The following is a 25,806-nucleotide window of genomic DNA, read 5'->3' as shown; positions in this document are numbered from 1 at the left end:
CAATTACCATAGTATTTTGATGGAAACTTTGTATGAAGGTAATTTATTTTTTAACCGATTAAAAGCACCCCAACGTACTTCAGAAACACAAATAGGCATGAAATACATTAGAAATAAACAAAACTCATGTCAGTTCCCATTTCCTCTGCCTTCATCAAATCTGAACCATCACTTCAGATTGTGTATGCTTGCCATTCTTTTAGTTATCCAGATGCTGCTAGCTGCAGGTTTCTGCAGCTGCTCAGAGAGCCCAAACCTCAGTATCACACATGAGACTTTCCCCCGGTAACTTTCCTTTCACATGCCATTAGTGAGGTTTTATTTTTGGCCTGCAGTAAATCAAAAACTTTCTGTGCTTCTCAGAGCTCCTAACGAAGACAAGATGGATGGGAGCAATCTCTCTGTGAATCAGGTCACACTGGTATCTGTGACATGATGGTGGATCACCTCTGACAAGCATCTTACTAAATGAATCTGAATTAGATGGTGAAAATATGGACTATTGTAACAGTTGGGAAAGAAACCTATTCACTTTATTGCTTATCGCTTTATTGCTCCCTGAACTCTCTGTAAGTCGCTTTGGATAAAAGCGTCTGCTAAATAACTCAATTTAAATGTCTCAAAAAAGACCATTGCTAATTTTCATATTAAAGGGATACACAAAAATTCTGTCATGAATTACTCACCCTCTAGTTGTTCCAAACATGTATACATTTCTTTGTTCGGTTGAACACAAAGAGAGATATTTTGGGATAATATTAGCAACCAAAAGTTCTGAAGCACCATTGACTGCCATGGTAGAATATATTTTGGAGGAATGTAGGAAAACAAACAGTTCTGGGGCACTTTTGACTACCATTTACATTTTTCCTACTATGGCAGTCAATGGTGCATCTGAACTGTTGGTTGCTAACATTATTCCAAAATATATTTTTCATTTGTAGATGTATTAGGGCAGTCCGGTGTCTGTTGAATTTCAACAAAATCAAACCTCAGGAGTTATAAAGTCGAGGTTTACATGTACAAATATTACTGTTGTATTGCTTAAAAGTGAATATGAAACAGTTTTCTTTGCAGAATTTGAGGTCTGAAATAATACAGAGCATCTTTTCTGTTATTTTGGCCTGTTTCTCCAGTTTTCCATTTTGCAAATAGAAACAAGATCTTTATTTGAGATTTGGGAGAAATATTTTAGTAGTTTACCGAAAGAAACAAAAATGATAATTTCCCCTAAACACATACCTATAAACAGTAAATTCAATAAAAACTGAAAATAATTTTGAATGGTCTCTTAACGTTTTCCTTGGCTGTATGTTTATGCTCCATAAACCAACTGCTGGCAGAACATTAAATGCAAATAAACTGTGTTGAGTAAGTATGCATTTGTAGTATGTGTTAACATATTTGTTTAGAGCCTAAATGGACACTTATTTAGGGTTTATCCTTTTACAGAGTTTCAAGTGTGACGTCAATAGCATGTAGCCATACTTGTGAATTAAGATGATGTGAATTAAGATGATGTGAAGACAGCGCAGGAAGTAGACAGCATGTCTGTTTAGATTTTCAGACACAGCTGACGTTGAAGACTTAGAGATGATGATTGATAAAGCAAACACAGGGCTCTAGGACAACAGCCATCTACAGGACAGATGGTAAAAGTCTGAGGTGCACGGGTGATGGTTTCCAGCAGCTGTTCTACATCTAACATTTTCTGTTGCAAGCATCACACACCAAGAGGTACCAAAAAAGGAAGCTAACCAGGAACATTCAAGCAGCAGACAGGAAAGAAATGAAGCATTACAGAAAAATCAGAAACGGAGACAGAACTGTGAGGAACTACCAGACAAAACCTAAAGCCCCATTCCTCAAGGTAACTCCACTATTAGTAGTTCATGCTGAGATTGCTAACAAATTAAATCACTGATGCTTTGTTTGTTTGACCAGCTAGCTCAACCAATGGTATGTGTTGGGGCGGGAGTACAGCGACAGGTGTAGATCTGCATGGTGAGAAGTGACACTTTGAGTTGACGGCCGCGCACCTGCAAGGGTCACAGAGATTACGGCTGTAGCCTGCCGACCTCAGCGAGCTCACAGGATTACATTCCTAATCAGGTCAATTTTTCTGTGTGCACTTAAAGCACAATGGCGAAATGACCTTCCTAGTGTGAAAATCCTATATGAATTCTTATCGCCTCCCTCTCTCGCTTGCAAGCAATCGATAACGCACTTCTGTCTCTTGGTTTCAGAGTGGAAAGCTTTAGCAGACAACTCCTCCCCTCCTCTGCCTGTACTGGCCATCCCCAAGGGTCCTCTGTCAGGATCACTCCATGTACTGAGCACGGCGGTGATAGAACAGTCTAAAATAAGGTCAGACTAGCATTAGCTGAGAGACAGAGGAGACTGTTTTATAAACCTACTGCAACTATATACAGTATTCAGTCAGGTGTATAAATAATTTAAAAAATGAATATTCTTGCATTCAACCCCACCTCGATATACAGTAGGGATAGTAACAATATCAAAATCTCACAGTACAATAACACCTCGGAATAAAGTCCACGATATGATGTTTATTACAATATTTAAAATGACAAATGATGACTTGGAAACGTGCCATAAGAATCTTCTTTTTTATCCTCTAATCATAACTGTTGCTTAGGTATGAGTTATAGTATGAGATGGGTCAAATGACCAAAAAATCCCTTTTATAAAATAAAATAGTTGCACCAGATAGACCTTGACAAAGGTAACATCTATAATTTTTTCTAACATTCTCTATGTTAGGCCCGGAAGGTCGTTTCATACCGTCTTGTGACCACAATAAAATTATATTGAGACAATCGCTATTGCGATGACACGATATCAATAATATTGTTACATCCCTAATATATAGCCATTTTTAAGTACACATCGACAGGAATTTTGTATCTTTTATTGTTTTCTAGGTCACCCATTTAAAAGTGGCCTTCATGTACATAACACAAATAGTTTAGGATGTGTTATGCAAAAAAGATTTCATACATTGCCCACAGAATCTGCTCTTTATGCTCCACTGTGATCTGCAATCATGTCATTGTAACCAACAGAGCTTTCAAAACATCCCCACTCAATAGTTCTCGCTAATATTTATTCACCACACTATTGCTTCCGATGGAGAGAGAGAACGAGGGAGAGATGAATTTCCGTTCCCTCAACACTATTTCTTCATAAATGAAAAGGTCACTATATCAATGGATTCACAGGGCTGTGAATGAGGTAAGAAGCACAGATCTGTCTAGAGAGAGATACGGCTTTTACAAGTCAAATTGTCATTCAACCCAAGACTTTGAAAATTTGGGTTTACCTGAAAATCAAGATTCTGTCATCATTTACTCACCCTCTAGTCATTTCAAACCTGTTTGACTTTCTTCTGTAGAACACAAAATAAGATATTTTAAAGATTGTTGTTAACTGGCCCCCATTCGCTTGCATTGGTTTTGTGTCCATACAATAGAAGTGAATGGGTGCCAACACTAGCCGTTTACCAACTTTCTTCAAAATATTTTATGTTTTGTGAAAGAAAGAAACTCATACAGCTCTGAAATGACGTAAGGCTAAGTAAATGATGACAGCATTTGGATTTTTGGGTGAACTATCGCTTTAATATTACACGGAGCACAAATGAAACATCATCACATGATTACTTTTTCTAAAGAAACGGTCAAGCATGCTTTCAATGCAAACGGTTGCTAGGGCATTGGGGGGTTAAAAGAAACCAAAAGAAACAAATCCAGCCATAGGTCTCTATGATATTCTGGTCCCTAGATATTTTGCTTTTTCAGTGGAAGCCTGTTTATTACGGAGGTTTTACAAGCCAAACAGTCACTTCATATATTAGTTACATAAAAAGGATTTGCCTTTGAAATAAGTGCATTTCTTTGATATCTATCAGGATTCATCAAAATGGAAAGAGAGTCTTTCTAGTAGACTGACAAACACATTTGATCCGTGAACAAATCATTGTAAATGAAAAACAAACAGTCTAGACAAACATCCTTCTAAACATGCAGCCTAAGCAGTCTGATCAGTGAATGTCACCCTGGCTACCACATCCCAGAGCAAGCAAAACACTTCTAGTACAAAACATTAAGGTCGTTCTCCATTTTCCTTTAACAATGTACCATGTGTGTAGTTGTCCCGAGAATCCCTGATGGTTCATCGGCACTGTATAACATTCCCAGCATACCATCTGCAATAGTGTCCTAATCAAGGGTGGTGGGCCAAATGCCAACCTCACACTCGGGTTTCAGTACACCGTCTGCGCATGTGTGCTATACACTTCTGTGTGACTGCAGTCTCTGAGCTCCACTTCCTGATAAATTTACTGTAAAGCACCACTACTTTGGCTATCTCTCAGTTGACATTGTGCATGCTCCCTATAGACTTGTGTTTTTCACAGACTTTGGTGAGTAAATAGAGAGTATGAAACTGGGAAAAATGCGTTTACTTCAGGATGAAAATGCACGGAAACGCTTCAAGCGTCAGGCAGGATAACAATAAAATGTATCCATAATATACACATATAAATAAATATTGACACGTAGCAAAGATCCTCAAGATTTTATTATCACGAAAATAATAATCAACAGTAGGTATTTTAAGCACACGGGGAAGGAAGGCAGTGGTTTTTTTGGTCAACCAGAACAGCAAGAACCGAAATAAGTCATTCGTTTTAAATAAACCATACAAAAGAAATGGTTTATGGGTGAACTGTTCCTTTAATATCACAGAAGAGCCACAGTGTTTACCATATTCTAAAATCAAACTACGTATGACATACAGCTGACTCTCTACAGGAGTATTTTACAAAAAAGCCTTTTCCTGTAAGCCTGTAAAGTGATACTTCAGCCAAGAAATATAATTTCCCCATGTGATACTAACCCTCAAGGCATCCTGACTGAATATGACTTTCTTCTTGAAGAATAATGCAGTTGGAGTTATAATACAACATAGCTTTTTTCTTCCAAGCTGTTGAATGGGAGTGACTAGGGGGCAAGTTTTTGAAGCTCCCAAAAGTGCATCCATTGATCAAAGAACTGCTCGACATGGCTCCGTGATCTTAACATGTCCATCAATCTTTACGACCCATATAGAAAATGATTTACCACCGATGTGCTGTCAATCCGATTTAACAGGTGCTATATATGAATAATACCTTTTAAGTGTGCTTGAGGATTTTGGATACAATCATATCAGTGGTCAACTCAGCTTATGTTGACCAGCTCGATGAATCACATCTCAGTGGGTACAATGACTCACTGCTGACTAATAACCACCGTCCATGTTAAAAATGTTGCCTAATAAAACATTTGATACACCCAATATACACATCACATATTCAGCAGTTTGTGTTGAATTATATGGCTGTTTTGCAAACATTATCTCCACCAAACGTGTGCCATTTCCAGTATGAACCTTGCCAGTTCAACATTTTCTATTAGAGATTCCACATTTTTAATGTGTGGCGTCTCACTCTCTCACGCCTCATTCGAATCTCCTCGATCACAACATCTGCTAACCAGTCCACTGGCTTTCTTCATCTCTACCACTGCAGTAGTGAAGATCATGAGGCCTGATCCCCGTCTTCACAATAGACCAGTTCACAATCACCATGTCAACTCACTACATTCCCTCAGGCAGAAAAAGAGAGAGATTTCAGACGGAGAGGCTTTTCCAAACAGAATATCATCTGCACATCTATTCTTTATTTACGGCCACTCAGCTTGCAACACAATCTACATCGAATGGTCGAGTTTTTCTTAACTCTGACGCCAAGCGTAAAATTCAGTATGCCAAAGAAAGTATGGAAGCCAAGGGTGTACTTAAAAAGTACTCACTGGTGGAGTTTCCTTGCATTTGTATAATGCATTTGGATTCTTTGCCGATCTCCCTTGAGTTGAAGGGCCGAACTCTGACAGCCACTTTCACCGAGGCGCCAGACATGGTTGAAGCGGTTGTGTTTCAATCCCACAGAAAGTTATCCTAAAGAAAGAGACAAAATGTTTAGTGACAAAACTATTAGAGATGTTACAAAACGGTTTGCAGGCGTGATGTACATATTATCAAGAAACAGCTCACCAAACTCCATTGAGAAATAAAAAAGAAATCTCTAAAAAGATCAGAACGTACAATAACACGATTTAGAAATGACACTGCATGACTGTTTTAGAGAAATTCCTTAAATGTCCGTATTCTGCTAAATGTATTCAATAGAATTCCTTCAAAATTACAATACACAGAAATGTCATTTATTTACACATTATTTGATGCTACCCGAGACACTACACACAATATGTGCGCTTTTATTTACGTCTAAATGTATTAAAAACTACGAAAAACGAAATGACAGCTGGTTTAGAAGCACCCAAGATAAACATACAGACCCGCAAAACGTAATATTAAATCTCAACAGCACATTAAAAATATTCTTATTAAACACAATGGCTCGTTTTCAAAACAAGTAAATAAACAGCACAGATATGGATTATCGCGGATATATCCTGGCTGTGTGCAGTTATAGATGAAACCTTCACAAACATGGCCGCCGCTCGCCTGCAGCAGCAGCAGCAGCAGCAGGGCTGGGCCTGTTCCACAGTAAACACATTTCTCTGACTGACACCTAACAGTGATGACATATCAAAAAACATGAAATGACACATAACAACGTCATACTGTTTTCTTTACCTGTGCACGTATCACTTATGAGCGTGCGGCTGGGTATTAAACTCGATTTAATCGACAGATCGGGGATTAAAATAACTACAATTCGACTTCCCTGATATGTAGAACTTCAGATCTTATCAGTGAAGCAGAAATAAAAACAGATCAAACACTTAATAGCCCAAAATCCTTGCCCTTTAGTCATTCATTGTATTAAGCATACGCCCATGAAATACAATCTGCCTGACTATCGCCGAAGAAAACAAGTCTGTGTACTTCACATAAAGATTGTTTTTCTTTTAATCGGTCCACTATCTTTATAGAAGATTAAAACAATAAAGCAGCAGAACATGTATCGTTTAAGGATAAGACTTCGCTTTCCGTTTCAATGTTTATTAACATCATGGGATATGATGTGGTTATGACATCTAGTGCACTAATAACAATATAACCGGCTTCTCATAATGAATAAATCGTTTAAATTAAAGAACAAAACAATGAAGGAAAACGTATTTTCAGTCAGCTGTTTGCGTTAAGTGGTGACCTTATGATGTCGCCTCCTCGATCGGACGTCTCCTCCTAGAACTCGCTGACATGCTTTGCATAACCCGCATGGTGTTTTTGCTTATATTCATGTTACGGGTTAATACTTCGTCATTTATTATTAAGCATTACAGTTTATATATCAAGGAAACTACGGAAGTGATGCTAGGGATGAGCCGCAACACATTCCTGTGAACATCGATTCCTGAAGCCGACCCGCGGAAGCTCGAACCCAAGTCGTAGGATTCACTCACGCAGAATAACGAAAATACTGCATTTACCTCAATATGTGCACGCGCAGAGAGAACCAGAACACCGTAGAAATCCTGCACGACGTGAATTCTCCAATGACGTCTACCACCAGCAGCAGAAGAAGAAATCAGAAAAGGCTGACGGTTAAGTTCGTAATAGTTCCCTTTTTGTTAAATACACCCATTATAGCTGCGTTTCATTCCCCGCCGGAGGTCACACACGGCTTAGAAAGCTCGCGGTTGTTATCTTTTTTATCAGACTAGCTGCGGTCTCGTCAGACCGATCCTCTAGCTGGCTCAGGGTATGGATGAATGCTTTGATTCCCTGAAATGATTACGTCAACCGGCCCTGTCAACGTCGTGAATGACAGCGGGGTCGACCAATAATATTCCAAAAATGTATGAGCAATACGTCGTGTAGCCAATGAGAATACAGTAACGACTAAAGTAGGCGGGCTGCCTGTGACGTAACATTGCAGGTTCGCTCACGATCCGTGCCATTACGTTGTGGCGTGGCACCGTCATACACGAAACTAAAGGGCGCCGCCTAGCAGGAACATGTTCATATACGTGAACATAGTGTCTAAAGATTAATCGAAATTATTTAAAATGCTAAATTGCTCAGCAATAATTAAAGTTATAAATAAAATAATTTTTATATATATTATATATAATAATTAAAGTAATATGTAATATAATTATAATTATTATACCCTTTATATTCTAAGATACTCATGGGACTAAATCTTTTAAAAGGATTAGATTTATTGAACTGTCATACATTTATTTAGAAAAACGTTTCCCAAAATCTTGAGCCATTATATAGCAACGTGAGGTATGTAATTACGTCATTTAGGAATCACATGTAACTGTAAATATATTTGTGTGAGTACTACTGAAATAAAGCTAGTAGGTGTGAAAAGAAGTGCAACAGCTATTGTGTGTGCATTACCATTTATTACAGTTCAAAGACCTGGGTCCAAAAAAGCTTGTAGCAAAGGAAGCAAACTCCTGTACATTGTAACCTTTTCAAATGTCACTGGAAAACATTTACTTTCCAACAGCTGGGGTTAATATTGATAACAAGAGTTGATGAACCTTTTAAATCCAAAAGAAATGTTGGTGAACAGAGAAAAAAAAATGGTTTACTGGCATTTGTAGGACAATCATGCTACGACACAGCTTAATATTCTCTCGTTTGATCATCTGCTTTAGGCTCCAATTGGAAAAATGTTTGAGATGATGTGTTAAAAGCCATACATACACACGTGATACTTCTAAGCGGAGAAAAAACATTCCCAATACATATTCAGACTCCATCTGATGCTCCACCATCACGCATCAATTCAAACTTACACCTGTTGTATATGTTCTACATTCAAGACAATATATAGCTTTTTTAGAATACTCCTTCCTTTTCCAAGTGGAAAAAAAGTGGACTGAAAACTACAGTATGTCTACAGCGAATGTGTTGTGGTGGTACTGAGTGTTCAAATGGAAATACTGATCAAATCGATTTAAAACAAAATCCTTCAAATATCACACAAACATGAAATGGATCCCTTAACTCAATGTTCTCAAATACTATCAGACCCATTCAATTTCATCCACAAATCCAAATAAAACAAAACAAGCGGAGCATTTTGAATATTTCCAATTTTGTGGGGTGTGAAAGTGTGCTTTTCCCCCTTGGTATTTATGCAGATATACGAACTCAAAAATCAAATCAAATCCAAAATCAAAATGTTTCAAAAGTCTAAACTTTATTATGTGTCAATTTAGAACCACGAACCGTTCAGACATGGGCTCAATAAGAGGATAAAGGGGGCCAAAACAATTAAGGTACTGTCGTATTTTTCCTGTTCGATTCAGTTCACATCCAGCGTGGTGAAAACATTTCATCTGAAGGTAAGCTTGGTTCACTAAGAAAAACGGCCACTCTGTTTCCCTCTCATCCAGGCCTGGATTCGCTCTTTCAGCTCTGGGACTGCAGAAAGGATAAGAATGTAAATAACGGTACATAGTTTACCAACTAAAACGCAAGTCAGACACGTTGCCACAGTTAAACTGTCCTGTTTAATCTCATATGTAAAGAGTGTGTGTTTGATACCTGGCTCCAGCATGCTCTCAGTGAGAGGCTGTCTGTTGAACGGATCTGTGGGAGAGTTCAGAAGGTGTCTCAGTATGATGGACCGATCCATGATGTTACCAGAGGGCAGTTGCACAGGGTCCGACATGAGAGTGTCCATCAGGGGATCTATTATTCAAGTACATATCACTGTTATTTACTATTGCTAGCTATAAAATCTACAGTAATTTGACATGTTGGTTCATGTTAGTGTATTTGTGGCAGATTTAAAATCGATCTAATGTTTACCCTACCTTTAAACTCATCTGGGGCGTCGCTGTAATCCATCTCAGACTGTGAATTGCGGGCTACTATCTCCTCTACCTTATCAGACAGGAGTTTAAATTTCTCAATAGCAATGGTGGATTTTATGCCGGCCTTTCTCATTTTGGAAATGACCTCCTCAAAGAGCTCCCTGCTGTATGACCGCTGAATACGAGGAAAAACAAAAAGGATCAAGAAAGATGGAGGACGCAGAGTATAAGGTAGTACATAGAAGTGTCTGTTAACTTTTAGGTCAGGTTTCTTTTTTTAACCCCTACATTTTATTCCCAAGCCCCTGGAGAAGTTGTTCTTGGTAAGTGGATACAGACCTGGTCATCTGCGATGGCTTTAGCAAATCGAGCACAGTCCAGCTGCAGATAGATATCAGTGAGCTGATCCAGAAGCTTCTTTGGCTCAAAACCGTATTTTTCTGGGTTTTCAACCTTCAAGTCTCGACATTTAGGCCCACACAGCTGCTGAAGGTTATAGTTCAACATGGCAGCAAGGCGAGGACCCAATTCCTGTTCAATGCAACAGCGCAAATCATTCCAGGAATTCACTTAATTTAAGTTCACATATACCCACACACACAGCATTGGCTTATTAGAGTAAGCAGAACAGTCCTTTCTGACACCTCTTAATAAACTCAAAGTTCTGACCCTGGCAGCAGCTCAATTTTCCCTGAAGACTATAAATACCTGCGGAGAGCAGAGCGCAGGAGATTCATTTACACGCATGCAGCAGGGCATGTTTTTATCCATCACTCAAATCACTACATGAATCACATTATGCTTCACTGTACCTGCTTTTAAAATCTGTCCTCATGTCTATCTGGAATATTATATTTCGAGAGATGTGGTTTGTTGTCTGTACTTACAGGCCTCAGGAAGGGCTTCTGGACCTGTTTGGTGAGGATGTGGAACATGTCTACTGTCTCTGTGGCTAAAGCCAGGTAGGAACGTGACACCCGCTCATCCTGAGTCAGCTGGGATTGACGGCTTTGCTGCTGGTCCTACGGATTAAAAGGTTTAATATCAAATCAATAAAAATGACAATACACACAGTACAATTGTTAATAATGCAATATAAATACTCCAGCACATCTCTTCACATACTCTCTCCTCCCTTCTTCATAAAAAACATGTTTTTGCTTGTACACTGACGGTCATGCTCACGCCATGGTGAGCTGTCAGATGACGTAGTGATGTTTCATCGATTACACATTTAAAAAGACATTGGTTGTAATATGTGCTGACCCTGGGCAGCTGGTCCCACTGCTCTTTGTTCTTCATCTCCTCCTGGATCTCATGAATGCGTTTCAGAGACTCCAGACTCTCATCCAGCAAAAAGGTTGTATCGTTGATTAGCATGTTGATGTAGCGCACAAACTGCTTTCCAGAGCTTTAGAAAGAAAAAGATGTTTTAAAGTAAATATACTGATCAAATCAATGAAATACATGCACAAATGATGTGGTAGCACTTTATTTTACAGTCCTGTCTCCCAGGTACATACTCAGTTATTATATTTATTGTAATAAGTACAAAGAACTAACCTACCCCTAAACGTACACCTACCTTATACTACGCAGTGTACTTGCCTAAGAAAGAACTGAAAGTACTCTTTAGGTACAGGTACTGTAAAATAAAGTGCAACCAATGTTGTTCTTAGATTAGATTAAGCAAAATTTAAAAGAATGTTTCATCTATGAATGCTGGAGATGCTAAAATATAGAGTGGGGGAAATAATTATTGGATCCCCTGCTGATTTTGTTTATTTCAACTGATAGAGACAGAATATTTAAAAAAAATCATATAAAGGTTTTACATTTCCTATAGCTCAGTGGGTCGAGCATGGCACGCCAAGGTCATGGGTTCGACCCCAGGCATTGGACATACTTGGTAACAAATGTATAGTATAATGCAATGTAAGTCGCTTTGTATAAAAGTGCCTGCCAAATGCGCAAATGTAAATTGATTTGCTTTTTAGTCAGTGAAAAAATGTGATCCCCGAGCAAAACATAACTTTGTACTTGCTGGAGAAACTCTTGTTGGCAAGAACAGAGGTCAGACATTTCTGATAGGTGGTCACCAGGTTTGCACATGTGTCAGGATACATTTTAGTCCACTCCTCTGTAAATCTTTAGGGTTTCTTGGCTGTCGGTCAGCAAATTGGAGTTTTAGCCTCCTACACAGATTTTATATATATTTTCTATCATTGATATTTGTAAATAAATAAAAAAACTAACTAAATTAGTTACTAACTAAATTAGCCTTTCATGGAATTTTCATCTTTTCACTGTCATAACAGAACTACTTCTATCTTTAAAAAAAATTCCCAATTAAAACGTTGTTTATTACAAAATATGAACCTGCTTATGGGGATCAAATCCTTATTTCCCACACTGTATCAGATGCTGAAATTTCAGTCCATTTACACTAGATTTCCACTCACTTGAACTCCTCCAGGAAGGTCCCTTGATGGCCAATGTTTTGCCAAAGACTTTTAAATATGGTGCTGATGTGGTAGCGGATGGTGAACTTGTCATAAAACTCACTAGTTGCTCCAGTGTGCTCCACATCTAGAAAATACATTTGATCAATTAGTAAAAATATGAAATGCATAAAGCAGGGCATGTTATCTCCTATCCCCCTCGGGATCAACAGAAACCGCCCCCTTTTACCAGTGTAGAACTTCATGAGGGCAGGGACGAGTTGACTGACAGACTGCGGGTGGTTCTCCATCATTTCAAAGAATCTCTGTGTGCGCGGCTGCACTGCAGGGTTGGTGACAAAGAGCACCTCCACCAGCTTGGCGATCAAGTACGGGTTCTTTATGTAGTTCTGACTGCAAATGAAGACCACCAGGAAGGTCACAATGTCCTCAGTGCACGGCTCATACAGAACCTGGGGAAAGTACCTGAGAAACAAATCAGAGAAGAAATCATCTCTAACTGTCTATCCGACATGACAGAGCAAAGTAAAATTTGTTTTAATAGTGTTAATGTTTTACTATACTATGCTTTTAGACTTACTGCACAATAAAAAGCAGGAACTCAGCCACGTCTTCAATGTAAAACTCGGGCAGTGCTGCAAAGCTTTTTGGGATCTCTGGGTTCAGAGGCAGGCTAACGCTGTGAGGTGATTTGAAAATTAGAAAATTAGGAGAGAATGTCATCTTGACTAAAAATGTATGTATCTTTAATGATGTCAGTAAGTTAACTGACTGTGGATAGGCAGGCTCCACCATGCGCAGGATAAGCTGGATGACCATACTGAAGAACTGCAGACATCTGCGCAACAGGTTCTCATCCAGGAGCCCTGCGTCTGCGCAGGCTTTAGAGCGCACTAGTTTCTGTCAATACAAAAACAATTATTTTAATACATATTTTATTTCTTCATCAGCTAAAGACACAATTGTATCTAAGGCCAATTCAATTGTTTTCTGTCAAGAGAAACACTTGCCCTTGACAATTTTAGTTTTGATATATAAGGGCCAACCTTCAGCTGGGTTTTACATCTCTTCAGCATTTCCCGATGACGACTAGCCAACGGGGAATCCTTCCACTGGTTCTCACTGTTCTTCAACTCCTCAACGGTTCTGTAACACATACAACACATTCACTGAATCTAGTATTTTGAAGTCTTTGATCAACTTTAAAGGTGCACTCACTATTTATTTATTTGTTTGCTATAGTTTGTTTGCTATAGTTTGTTTGCTATAGTTTGATTTGCAGTTGACTTCGCAAACAACGCTGAAACATGCCCATCATTGTCATGTTATGTGTAAAAAATATACTACGGCTGTTTGCTTAAAAAACATAACTGGGAACATTTCTGACCGCCAGCAGGTGTCACTAATGTTTAGCCAGGCATTTTGAATGCATTAACGTAAGCTGTCCATTTTAATGTGATGGACCTCTATCACTGCCGGTCAAGCAACACTAACAGAAACACACACCCTGTTATTTTGACATTGAGCCAAACAAGTATATTACTTTGAAGCTGCTCTTCAATGGAGCCATAACCTAGAAAACACCTTCAGCACAAAGCCCAGGACAAATCTGGATTAGCTCATCTCATCGGAGAGAGATTAAAAGCTTTTTTAGAAAGCATAACAGTCTGTGTCATATCTACAATAAACTATCTGACATTAGTCATGAAGAATGAAAGATGCACTCGGTTTAAGAGAATAACAAACTACCAGCCAGATAAAATAAAAACACGAGTTTAGCGGTTTCAAACGTTTATACATTCTGATTGCTTCTGTAACACTGAAATGAAACCGTGATGCAATTTTATTTTACACGTGCCCGTTTCAAAATAGTGCACTTGTGCTTACGCATGTTCATAAGGTATGAGGTGAGTGTGGAACTGGGATAGTGCTTTGAAAACAAAAGTAAAGCATGTTTGTAAGATTCATGCCTGTTAAGATCTCGTATGGCCCTCAGTCTACGTATGTAGCGTCGACAGCACGGCAGGATGGACAGATGATGTGCATGTAGAGTGAGGAAGAAGCACTCGGTGGGAAACTTGGGCTCTGAAAACTTGGATGAGTCACCATCTGCAGGGAAACAGGAAAAACTTAGATTCTGAAAGCACTGTTTGAAGAATCAGCAGAAAAAGAAATCCAAGCCCTCGATCGAGCAGTCTGGGGTTAAGTGTCCTGCTGATCTGTTCATGGCACCTGTAACCTTATTTTAGAAGCCCAGATCTTTAACTGCTAGATTACACGACCCCTGACCCTCTACTGTGATTCATCTGTTACAGCCCACACTTACGCAGGTCTGTGATCCAGCTCTTCAGCTCCTCCATCGTGGCTTTGAGCCTGGTCTCTTCAGGGGTGACGTTCAGTCGACACTTGGGGTGGAAGATGTAAAGGGGATCCACTGTATCCAGCTTGATCTTCATACTCAGCTGCTGCAGCACCCACAGAAAGTTCATCATGAAACCATCTGTGGACACCAGCTTGTCATCGGTCTAAAGAGCGGAGAAAATTTACATTATGTAAAAGTATTGCAACATTGCTAAAAATGCTTTGTATGTCAGACAAACATATAGTGATTACAGCAAAGATACTGATAACCTTGTGAATCCAGTAGTCTCTAGAACTTCTATAACCATGTTTATTATTCACCCAGACTGATAAGACTTGAGTAACATACCTGCATTTGAGCCTTCTTCACATTACGGTTCACCAGAGCTGCCATATAGCTCAGAGCTGCTTCTCTTGTTTCTCCATTCAGTAAGATGTTGTGCAAGATTTTAAATAGATCACCCTGACAAACCAACACCAATACATACAGCAAGTTTAAAAAAAACATATTTGAACACAACATTGAACATGCAATGAGAACATGATTTCTTGATATTCAGAAACCTAGCTGAAATTATAAAAGCGAAACTAAATCGGTACATTGTCTTAAAAAGGTGAGTGATGCTTCTTCAGGGTAAAATATACTTGCAAAGGTGGTTTGGGATATAATGCCAGGGCACTGAAATGCAGTTTAAAAGCTGCCATAAGTGTATTTTAGCATTATACTATGGTGTTCTGGGTGTCAGGAATTAGTAAGCATCAAAAAAGATCCTTCATTTATAGTCTTAGTTCTATAAAAAGAATATTCCTTACATTGGTGCAGCACAGTATAAACCTATAAGCGGGTGATGTAATGATCGCTCACCCTGGCAGACTCCAAATAGTGCTGAAGCGACTGGCTGACCACACGAGTGTTCTCCATAGTTATGGCAGGACCTGAAAAGTACTTGTCTCCCACTTTAGTCTACAAAACAGCGGAGCAAAAATAAATTACTTTGTTCCCGTTGTGCATTGGTGTCATTTGTAATAGTTTAATTACTCACATCATCCTCTGCAAACACAGACAGACTAAAGAAAGTCCCCAGGAAGGAGAGTCTTTGAATTTCTCTTCCTGTCCCAGGACTGAGTGGGTCAGGACACCACAATGGCAGAAAGGTGATCTAAAGATGGATATTACAGGTGCGATGTAAGATTATTAACATCATGAACCCGAATGACTTGAATTTTTGGTAAACTCTACCAAAAACCTACCAAACTGCATATGGGGTGAGTCTTCCCAAACTTGATCTCACAAAGCTCGGCTAAAGCCTAAAAAACAATGAAATATCGGTCACAGACATGACTAAGAACCAAGCAGAAATCTGGGTGAGGATAATGTTATTAAATAAATGTTAATACGCTCATCACATGACTCTTCAATATGAAATAAAATATTACACTTTTAAGATGGTTCGTTTTATTGTGATGTGTGAATTATAAACTTGTATAAAAGTGCCTGAACTTTGGCCACAGCACAATTCAGAAAGTGTGTGTTACAGAGCTCGAAAGCTAATGAACATGAATGCCCCCACTAACAGCATTCAGAGATAGATCCAACAGGATGCATTTGGTCCTAATGTCTCCTAAACCCATCTCAGTATGTTTTTAATAGCACAGCATGGAATCTCTTACCATCAGAGGAAACTTGAAGTTGTCAGAGTCAAAGGAACATTCTTTCACAGCTTGAGCAAGCCCTTGCAGGATGGGAACAAAGATCTGAAAGAACAACAGCATTGATCTTTAAAGAAAATTGGTTTTGAGATACACCTGTAACTGGCAGGCAATCTCTTCACATAAATTACTGAAACGGGGTAGGTGTTAATAACCACTGGCCGGAAAACATGTATTTATCCAATTAAATGTATCTAATGCAAAATGTTCAAACTTAATATTTCTTTACATACAAAGCTGTCTTTACCACCTACAAACCCATAATCCATTTGAAAACACTTTTAATATCACAGTGAGTGTGACATCAATTTAAAAAGAGCTTTTAAAATCAAATGACGCAGCATGCAGATTGTCTCCATAATCCGCTGCAACTCCCACCTGTTTGAACACATCCTCCTCCTGGTGAGTCATGCGCACCAGCTCCTGGATAAAGCCGTACGGAAGGTTCCGGCACAGCATGTAGGGAACCAGCAGGGAGGGCTGTAGAGGGGCTCTGATTGACATGAAAGGAAATAGCAATGAGATGCGCTTCGTAAGTTAGGACCCACACTTCATCAAGTGCATTCAACAAGCTCAACCAGATTCAGATTTGCACCAAAAGTTAAGATTTGAAAACATCCTATAGATAAAACCGTTAAATGATCGAGCGCATTGAATAATGGTGAAAGATATTCACCTGGGCTGGGTGAGGGCACCTTGAAGCACTAGTGCAGCATGGGAAATACACTGGGAACGTATGTTGCTTAGCAGCTGACTGACAACTGGTTGGCTGCACATCTGAAAGCGAACATAACACTTAGAATTAGACACTCAAAATGACAATACAACCAGGGAATTTACCTACATGAAATACTGGGATGTTTTACTTTCACATCTGCACCTGCAGGCAATTGTCTTGACAAACAGAAATAATGCAACACGTCTTTGTAATTCATGCTATTACAAACAGTGACATTACAAATGTTACAAAAGGACTATGCTGAAGAACTACGTAAGAGAGAGCTTGAATGTCTTCTCAGCAGTCACCTTTGGGGCTTTCCTCTCCTCCATACCCACACAGTCAAAACGCTCGATGAGGTAGTTCAACATCTCTGTCTCTTTACAGGACTCTATGGTAAAGCGGTCACTACCTGAGTCACCAACCATTCCCCCTCCAGATGCACCCAGGCTATAGAGAAAGAGAGAAAGAAAGATTTAGTTAAGACACGCTAATACGATTTCCACAATCTGGGGGTTTCAAACGCTCTATGTAAATAACCACAACTAAATTATCTCATCCAGCCAGAAGAACATATTGCGTTTTTCAATTATGTTTCCCTTTTTAATGTGAACCTCATCATGTACTCGGTATAAAAACCTCTAACGATTTCTTTCTTTGGAACACAAATGAGAAATGTCTCAGTGTTTTTTTGTCCATACATTGGAAGTCAAAGGGCTGCAATGTTGTCCGGTTACCAAAAAACAACAACACATAAATAGATTTAAGAACAAATAACTAGATGGTATCAAAAGGCTGAAAAGTATTAGAATTTGGAAGTTAGGGCTGGGTCATATTTCTAAAACCCATCATTTCAAGTAACACGGTGTCTACACCGGACGCAGCGTAGACACAGTGTAAAAGTTAGAACACACTCCACCAACAACACAAGCAGTGCTTACCACTCAAAAGCAAACCATTTTTACCATGTTATCACACACAAAAGCAAAAGCTTTCAATAAGAGTTGGAACCAAGTAAACCTTCAGTCCTGAGGCATGAACAAAATCTGTCAGAGGTAAAGAACAAAACCAGACCTCTATTATCAGCATCCCTCCTGCAGGTCTCTGGTTATGAGACGGCATGCATTAGTGGACTCTAGTGTGAGCAAACAGACCACAGCAGGATTCTAAAACTCTCATTAGATCAGTTACAAAGTCAGCTAGCATTGCCATCATAATCTGAATGCTTGACACTCAAACAACAGTTATCCGGTAGCGCACACATCCTGGAAGAGAGTTTAGAGGTCAAGTGGATCATATTTCTGCTGGAAGCTGAGAAGGTCTTAAAGTCTATGGAATTGACAAGATTCCATGGAAAGAAAAGAATGCTGATTTTGTCTCCCGATTTGTCAACATCAGAGATGATCAAACTCCGCCCATATATTAAGCTCATTCTATTGGGCGTTGCTGTGCCTGCACTGGGTGCAGCGGGCTGCTGTTAGTGGCCAGGCGGCACGCTGAAGCATGCAACACACGTTGGCACAGGTACCTGGACCCAAACTGAACCGCAGAAAAATCCTCCTCCTCTTCCTCCGGTTCTTCATCACTGCTGTCCTGTGACATGTCGGACAGGGCGAAGAAGAGGAGGGAGAAAGGACTGGTGTGGCCGGGATGTGATGAAAGAAGAGAAGTGTTTGAGAATGGAACAATACAAACAGACTGTACAAACACAAAGACTTAAAATGGAATAAGGAAAAAGGAAACAGGAAAAAGAAACTGGAAAACTGAAATTTTTCACTATGGTAGGTGTAAAAATGAAAGGGATTTTTTAGTTACTGCTTCACTTGAAAATGGAGCAAATACGTGATTTTTACGTTATATTTCACTCCAAAATAAAAAAGGAAAAATACGGCAAATTTAAATAACCGATTCGATTTTTGACATTAAGCATCTTTTCCACAAATTACAGTTGAAGAAATACTATTAAGATGCATTACAGTAATAAGAAACTGGGTGTAAATGGGCTTATCTGTCCTAAATGGAAATAAAAAATGTATATACATTTCTAATACATTCTATATACTGCCTTTGAAATTGCATGCATCATTTTCAATCAAATTTCTAGACGGAGTTTAACTTTGTTTAAACTCGTTTGGTACGACTTCACATCTATCAGACAGAAAAGGTACCTAGAGGGCATCCGAGCAGCAAGGGCAGTCCTTCTGGCAACAGCGCTGGGGGAGCTGGGTTGGAGGGGAAATGGCATGGAGGAGGTTTGGGTGGTACCGTGTCTGGGGGAGGGGCTAGAGGGTATACCTGAGGTCGTAGGAGGCGTAAGCATACCAGATGGGACAGATCTGGGGCTCGGGCTAATGGGAACAGAGGAGCTGAGGGAGTAGGGCCTGTACCTCTGGGAGATGGGCAGTGGGGCGGATGGAGACAGAGATGGGAGGCTGTCGGGAGGGCGAGAAACTAGAGGACTGGCGGGAACCAAAGATGCAGGAGAGGCCAAAGGGTCGGGAGAAGCCAATGGGGCAAAAGGAGCACTCATTCTGCCAGAGCTCAGAGCTAGAGGGTTTGGGCTACACCCATAAAGACTGAAAACAACAGGAATTGAACATATTATGACATACTGATATACGAGATTAACTGGGTATATTCAGAATAGCATACTACTTAATATTGGTGTAGTATGTAGTATATATGTATAATATGCACAGTATGCTAATTTCCTGCATTAAATGACTATTGTTTGACAAAAAAACAAGCAGTACAGTATGTATTCGGCACTGAGGCACTAAGTAGTAAGCAATATTCAATTCAGAACACACATCCATAAAGAATGAAGATGGAAACAAAGAAACAAGTAAAACATGTTCAGAAAACACCAGTAGGAATAAAGCGAAATGAAAGTGATGTGATAGGGTGCATGTGAATATGTCAGGGCTGCCCTGAAATAACACTGTACATAATTACAGAAGATTCTCGTGAAATTTTCACCATTTGTCACACTTGCCTAGACAGAGAGCTGGCACCAAATGAGCCTGCAGAGGGCATCATGGGACTGCCGCTCTGGCTGGAGGGCGGGATGAGAGTCAGGTGATGGTCCGGGGATCTGGCAGCAGTAATTGGCTGAGATGTGGCGGTCAAGCTGGCGAATGGGTTACAGTCACGCGTACGGGTGGACATCATAAGAGCCTCCATTAAAATCTGACCAATCAGATCTTTGAAGTCAGAGTAAACTACAAGAGAATTCCAGTTCAGTTACAGCAAATTAACACTAAGCCAAGCCCCCCCCTCAACAATTCATACCATCCTTCGGGTTCTTCTGAAACTCAGCAGCAAGTGAAGGCAGGAAGATCACATCACGGTCCTGTTCCTTCCATGAAACACGCAAGATCTTACATATGAGTTGCAGAGCTTGCTCTTCAGAGATGTCAGGATTAGACGTTGAGTCCTGCAAATTGAAAGATCGGTTAAATAAACAGTCAACAGTCATTGAGCAGTCAAATAGTGTGTTGCAAGGATTACTGCCTTCCACATCAAAGCTTAGAGCTAATCTACAATTTTGATGATGAAATGAAAGCTCAAATCAGTACTACACATTCAGATTTTTATCAGTGGTAAGAGCATGGCGTTAATAATGCCAAGGTTGTGGGTTCGATCCCAGGGGATTGCACAATCTTAGAAACAAATATATAGGGTAACTCGATGCAAGTTGCTTTGGATAAAAGCGTCTGCCAAATGCATACATGTAAATGTTACCCCGAAGGGATCAGAAAATTATTCCATCCACGTCGCAGACTCAGAAAAATATACATCATAATATCGATTTAACAGTATAATCTCTCCTATATAACTTCATTCAGGCATTTATCAATTTATCCAGCAAAACAGGACCACTAGTTACCCTTTCAGCCAAGTTCCTTTTCTCTCTGCGGTCACTGTCTTCCACTTCCATGTTCTCTATTCCTGAGTCCACATCGACCTGGGACATGCTGAAGATCACCAAAAAACAACTCACTTCAAACAGAAGCTTAAATCGTCGCGTGTTTGTGAGCTTCAACAATACATATGATAAAATGGATTCATAGTAAAGAATTCAGCTAATGAGACATTTTACAAAGAGACATCTGTCATTCAGTAAAGAACACAAATACTTAATCTCCGATAGAATCTCATGTGTCCCAGGCTCTCATTGTAAAGCTCTTTTATCTGTGATTAGGAGTTCCGAGAGGACAATGGTTCACAGATGTCTCACCTCTTCTCACAGGAGGCCGTGTCGATGTCCATGCTCTGAGAGCGGGACAAAGATTGGGACTGCGTCTCCAGGCTGTTAGACGGAGAGCTGGAGAGAGAGCTGACCCCCTCGCTGCTCTGGCTGCGGTAAGCGACCCCTACAGTAATGGAAAGCACAAAAGAAAAAATAAGTCAGTGAAAACCTTTTGATCACATTGTGTCATGGAAAACATTGGTTATTCAGTAACGGAGTTCAAAAAAAGCTTTCTGAAATGTCTGCGCAATGTAAAGAAACAACTACAGAAATTTGAAGAAAGCATCTTGATCGTATACTAGAAAGTTGCTATCAAAATATCAATCGTAATTTAAAATGATAACATGACAATGATGTCATTGACGATTTAAAAAGGATTCTCCACCCAAAAATTTAAACTTGTTCCAAATCTGAATAAATGTATTTGGTTGAACACAGAGAAGATATCTGTGAGAATGTTAGCAACTGACATTTCTGGGACATCATTGACTACCATAGTAGGAAAAGTTATTGCATCATTTTCACAAAATGTGACATTTCGAAGAATTTAGGAAAGCAAACAGTTCTGGGGCAACTTTGACTCCATGTTAGTTTTCCTACTAGGGTAGTCAATGAGGTTATAGAAATGTCAGTTGCTAACATTTTTTCCGTTCGAACGAACAAAGAAATGTATACAGGTTTGGAACAAAAAAATTCATGACCGAATTTTTATTTTTGGGTGGAATATCCCTTTAGGATACAAATATTACAGTGTTCTATTAACTTTTAAAGTACAACATTTACAGAAGAACAAAAATGGATGGCTAAGACTGAATCTGTCAATGAAGTGTGTTTGTTGGGCAATTCAGTTAAAGAACAAACCCAGACTTGTACTTTTGCTAGAACTGCTCTTTCAAGTCACACCAAATTAAATCTGAATAGCCAGGTGTGGTACATGGACACAAACACAACTTGTCTCTAAAGACAATGCATTTGAGCTCCATAAATACATTTTCCATATTTAAGTTCAGCAAAACTGGCCCATGTTTTTTACGCATGAAATAAACACTTTCACTGAACCACAAGTCAGAAAATGCAGAAAATTGTTTTATGGCAGACAATAATATTCTCTGTAACAAACTCTAAATAACAAACCAATAACATTAAGGTCTAAAGCTTATTTAAGCATGGAGAACCTAAACCAAAACTAACATGGCACACTGACCTAATAAATAGCATACCCTCTTTTATTTGGTATCAAGACATGATATTACTCAGCAAATCTGAGAGTGAAATCGAGATATCGGCCTTGTGTCTTCTCAATTAAACCTTGGCCAGGACTGAGCCACCTTCAGAATGACTCTGCACTTTTCTTCAGAGCAACACACAGCAGGCAGAAAGCGCCTACCTTGATGTCAACCCTGATGAAAACATTTAAAGTCTATTGATTCGTACTAAAATCACAAGCCTGCATTAACTAAACAATTAATCTCAGTTGACAGCGGATTAAGATGCATGGGTCATTTACGCACAAAATTGTACACCGAAACAGAATAAATGACCTAGTAAAATTTTATTACACTTGTACAGCTCACACACGGAAGATCAAAAGCATTGTGTCTGAAAATATACAACATTAGCAAAATCACACATTACAAACAAATGTTTAAAACAAGATGCCAAAGAAAATTGTTTAGATGGTGCGGCGCACAATTGCACCTCACCTCATCGCTCGCAAAAGAATTGAATCTATTGATCTGGTCATAAAATCATGTTTTACATCTTTAAAAGTCCCCAGCACTGAAAAGCTTTTCAAGTAAACAGCCTTGCCGTATTGAAAACGAAAATGGTAATGGAAATTCCAACATTGTGAAAGCATGTATAACCTGAGCACTTTCTGTATTGCTTTTAACAAGCTTCTCTCAACAACAAATGTAAAATAATATTTTCATATCGCTGTTATTGAATAATAAGGATGGATTTTTAGATGAATGATTGAATCCAGTCTGCCAAGCTCTTACCTGATGCCCCCATTGGAGAGGTGGCGGGGGTGACATTTTGGGCATTAAGGCCCAGAGTGTGAGATGGAGCTGGTGGGACAGACTGCGACGAGGGTCCGGGCAAGGGTCCTGGGGGGGTCTCTCTCTGTGGAGAGGTCAAAGGGGTGCTAAGGGGGGTGCTAGGTTGAGACGTCTGCCCTCCGGCTAACCGGGCCAGTCGCCTTCTTCGAATCTGAATGAGACGGATTAATTACAGATTAATCTAATTACACATCAATTATAAGCAATTGTTTACCATCCTCAAATGCTTTAATCTATAAGAGAAAGATATAAGAGATTCTATGTCACTTTCAACACATTTTAATTTAAATTAGAGATACTTATGATATGTTCGAGTCACATTATTATTTTCTGCAATAAAGGATAACAACAACAGTACTCATTTATTTGGAGAAGATAGTCTGATTGCTATAGCGCCCAAGGCACAGGCTGTCATTAAAATGCCAAGGTCATAAATTCATCTTGTCTACTTTGCTATAAAAATGATTCATTATAAAAAGGCAAGAACTAGTTACAATCTGCTAATGAAGCTTCAACTCGACCGACAAACTGGTTTTGTACATCACATCAAAATATCAATTGTCTGTGTCGATAGCTGAATAGTTTACCTACACAAAATACATTAATATCTCCCAAATATGATCAATAAGACCACATATTATAAAACATCCACCCCTGCTTGACAATACTTCAGATGTTTTTATAATCCTTTTTACACGATGCTCAAAAGCATTATGTAACCCTTTAATAATGTATGTTTATTTATAATTTTACTAGAAGAAAACACAAAGCCCCAATGTAGATGCAAAAAATTAGGTACAGTAGAGACAACAACCAAATGTTCTAAATTCAAACCCAAATATACTTGATGTATTATAATATGACTACATGGTTCCAAAATATATCGTCTTTAAATAAAACCGTGTGATTGTGTATGTGATGATGTAGAATATGACTACATGGTTCTAAAATATATCGTCTTTAAATAAAAACGAAGCAAAAATAACAGACACTGACAAACATTGATCTCACGACTGACAAAGCTTGTTGCGCATTATTGTGCTTTTCATACGGCACAAATTTGAACAAAATAACCCCTTTATTAGCCTTAGTGTCAAAAACTTGACATTTTACTGTGACTGTTATTTAATTGGTCGGAAATTCAAAACGATTACATTTCTTAACGCGACCATCTTTCAGCCATTTTGAATTGTCAATAAAGTACACCTTCACCAAACGAAATACTAACCTATAGAAATGGTTACAAATTCCCCATCCGACTATTAAACGATAAATGAAGATGTTATTTAAACCGTGAAATGAATAAAAGACGAGGACAAACGCAGATGGTCGAGGCTTGTGGCAGAGTCATGGCTGACAATTTGTAACTTGCTAACCAGCTGCCTCATAAAAAGCTCGCTTTAAACATTTTTTCGGTTCCGTATCGGCACTTACGTGGCTCAGAATGTTAATCCAAAACCGTGCCTTTTTTTCAAGCTAAATCTATTAATTTAACGTGAATACGTTGAGCTGTGTTGATTAGCTTGTGTCCTGCTAGCTTATCCAATCATTGCTGCGATTGAAAAAGGTGACAATGACAAGCCATTAAACCTATAATAAAACACAGTTAACACAGCGCTGACGCAATGATCTGAGCTGTTTCGACTAGAATATCACAAAGCTACGTATAAACAGTCTTACCTCCTCAGGACTGAGCTGCTCCATCGATTTTCTTTTAATTTTCAGCTTAATTGTGTTGCTAGCCAGTCAGCTAGCTACCTTATAAACACCAAAAGTGCATAGTCTGAACCATAAAACAAATATTAATGAGCTGTGATTGTCTAAATTAAATCGTTATATTAAAACATCAAACACGCGTGGCTGTTTTTTCCAGTTCGGGAAGCGTTTTGTTCGATTTCTGAGGAGAATGAAACAAACACAAAAGTATTATTCGTCAAAACACCGACGCGGCCATTTTGGATCTGGAATCACGTGACATGAGCTCGACACAGTCCAGGCTGCGGCAGTTCAAGGAAACTGATTTCACAGCTGGGGCGACCTCAAGAGACTTGTTTACTTCGACACAAATTAAAAGAATTGCAACACGAATGTTACGTTCGTAACAAATAAACTGTCATTACGCATTTTATAACTCTATTTCCGATTCTTTAGCGATAATTGTTTTCACTATAGCTATCTAACTAGGTTTACTAATAAATAAATATATCTAATAAATAGGCTACTAAGACAGGGCGTCCTGCAGGCTGTAGAAATTATGGGCATATGTATTATTATATGGTTGGTTAGTTAGTTAATTAATGATTAAACTCCAACATAATAGTAGCAATACAATTCAACCTAATACAATGCGATGCAACAAAAAGCACAC

At 39.1% G+C, this 25,806-nt stretch overlaps 2 protein-coding genes across 7 annotated transcripts in view; both read right to left on the bottom strand.

Annotated features, from left to right (window-relative positions):
* Positions 1-7,859, bottom strand: part of kif1b (kinesin family member 1B) — a gene marked incomplete at its 3' end in the record, with an annotated part of 56,728 nt that extends 48,869 nt beyond the window's left edge. For all 5 annotated transcript variants that reach the window (XM_079477352.1, XM_079477353.1, XM_079477356.1 and 2 more), the window contains exons 1-2: positions 7,524-7,859; positions 5,877-6,021 (exon numbers count right to left, since the gene is read on the bottom strand). In XM_079477352.1, the coding sequence (XP_079333478.1) occupies positions 5,877-5,982 (106 nt within the window). In that variant the 5' untranslated portion in view covers positions 5,983-6,021; positions 7,524-7,859. The remainder of the gene's footprint in view (positions 1-5,876; positions 6,022-7,523) is intronic.
* A 386-nt stretch (positions 7,860-8,245) lies between these two features.
* On the bottom strand, positions 8,246-25,676 carry ube4b (ubiquitination factor E4B, UFD2 homolog). 2 transcript variants are annotated; one of them, XM_079477403.1, is made up of 29 exons: positions 25,119-25,432; positions 23,379-23,589; positions 21,367-21,502; positions 21,016-21,103; positions 20,418-20,562; positions 20,116-20,347; positions 19,295-19,702; positions 18,655-18,762; positions 17,435-17,576; positions 17,085-17,185; positions 16,787-16,901; positions 16,370-16,453; positions 15,950-16,006; positions 15,742-15,858; positions 15,564-15,662; positions 15,048-15,161; positions 14,664-14,862; positions 14,308-14,446; positions 13,384-13,483; positions 13,110-13,237; positions 12,918-13,016; positions 12,567-12,802; positions 12,338-12,464; positions 11,142-11,286; positions 10,763-10,897; positions 10,215-10,406; positions 9,876-10,050; positions 9,604-9,750; positions 8,433-9,480 (listed from the first exon to the last, which is right to left on the bottom strand). In XM_079477403.1, exons 1-29 carry the CDS (start codon positions 25,140-25,142, stop codon positions 9,416-9,418), a joined length of 4,068 nt encoding a protein of 1,355 aa, XP_079333529.1. In that variant the 5' UTR covers positions 25,143-25,432; the 3' UTR covers positions 8,433-9,415. The 2 variants fall into 2 exon arrangements, with proteins under 2 accessions (XP_079333528.1, XP_079333529.1); XM_079477402.1 differs by lacking the exons at positions 18,655-18,762; positions 19,295-19,702 and having other exon boundaries at positions 8,246-9,480; positions 20,122-20,347; positions 25,119-25,676.
* Between the last annotated feature and the right edge of the window lie 130 nt (positions 25,677-25,806).

The sequence above is a fragment of the Barbatula barbatula genome (assembly GCF_947034865.1).
Source record: "Barbatula barbatula genome assembly, chromosome: 17".
Taxonomy (NCBI): domain Eukaryota; kingdom Metazoa; phylum Chordata; class Actinopteri; order Cypriniformes; family Nemacheilidae; genus Barbatula; species Barbatula barbatula.
This window is presented reverse-complemented; position numbering and strand designations above follow the sequence as displayed.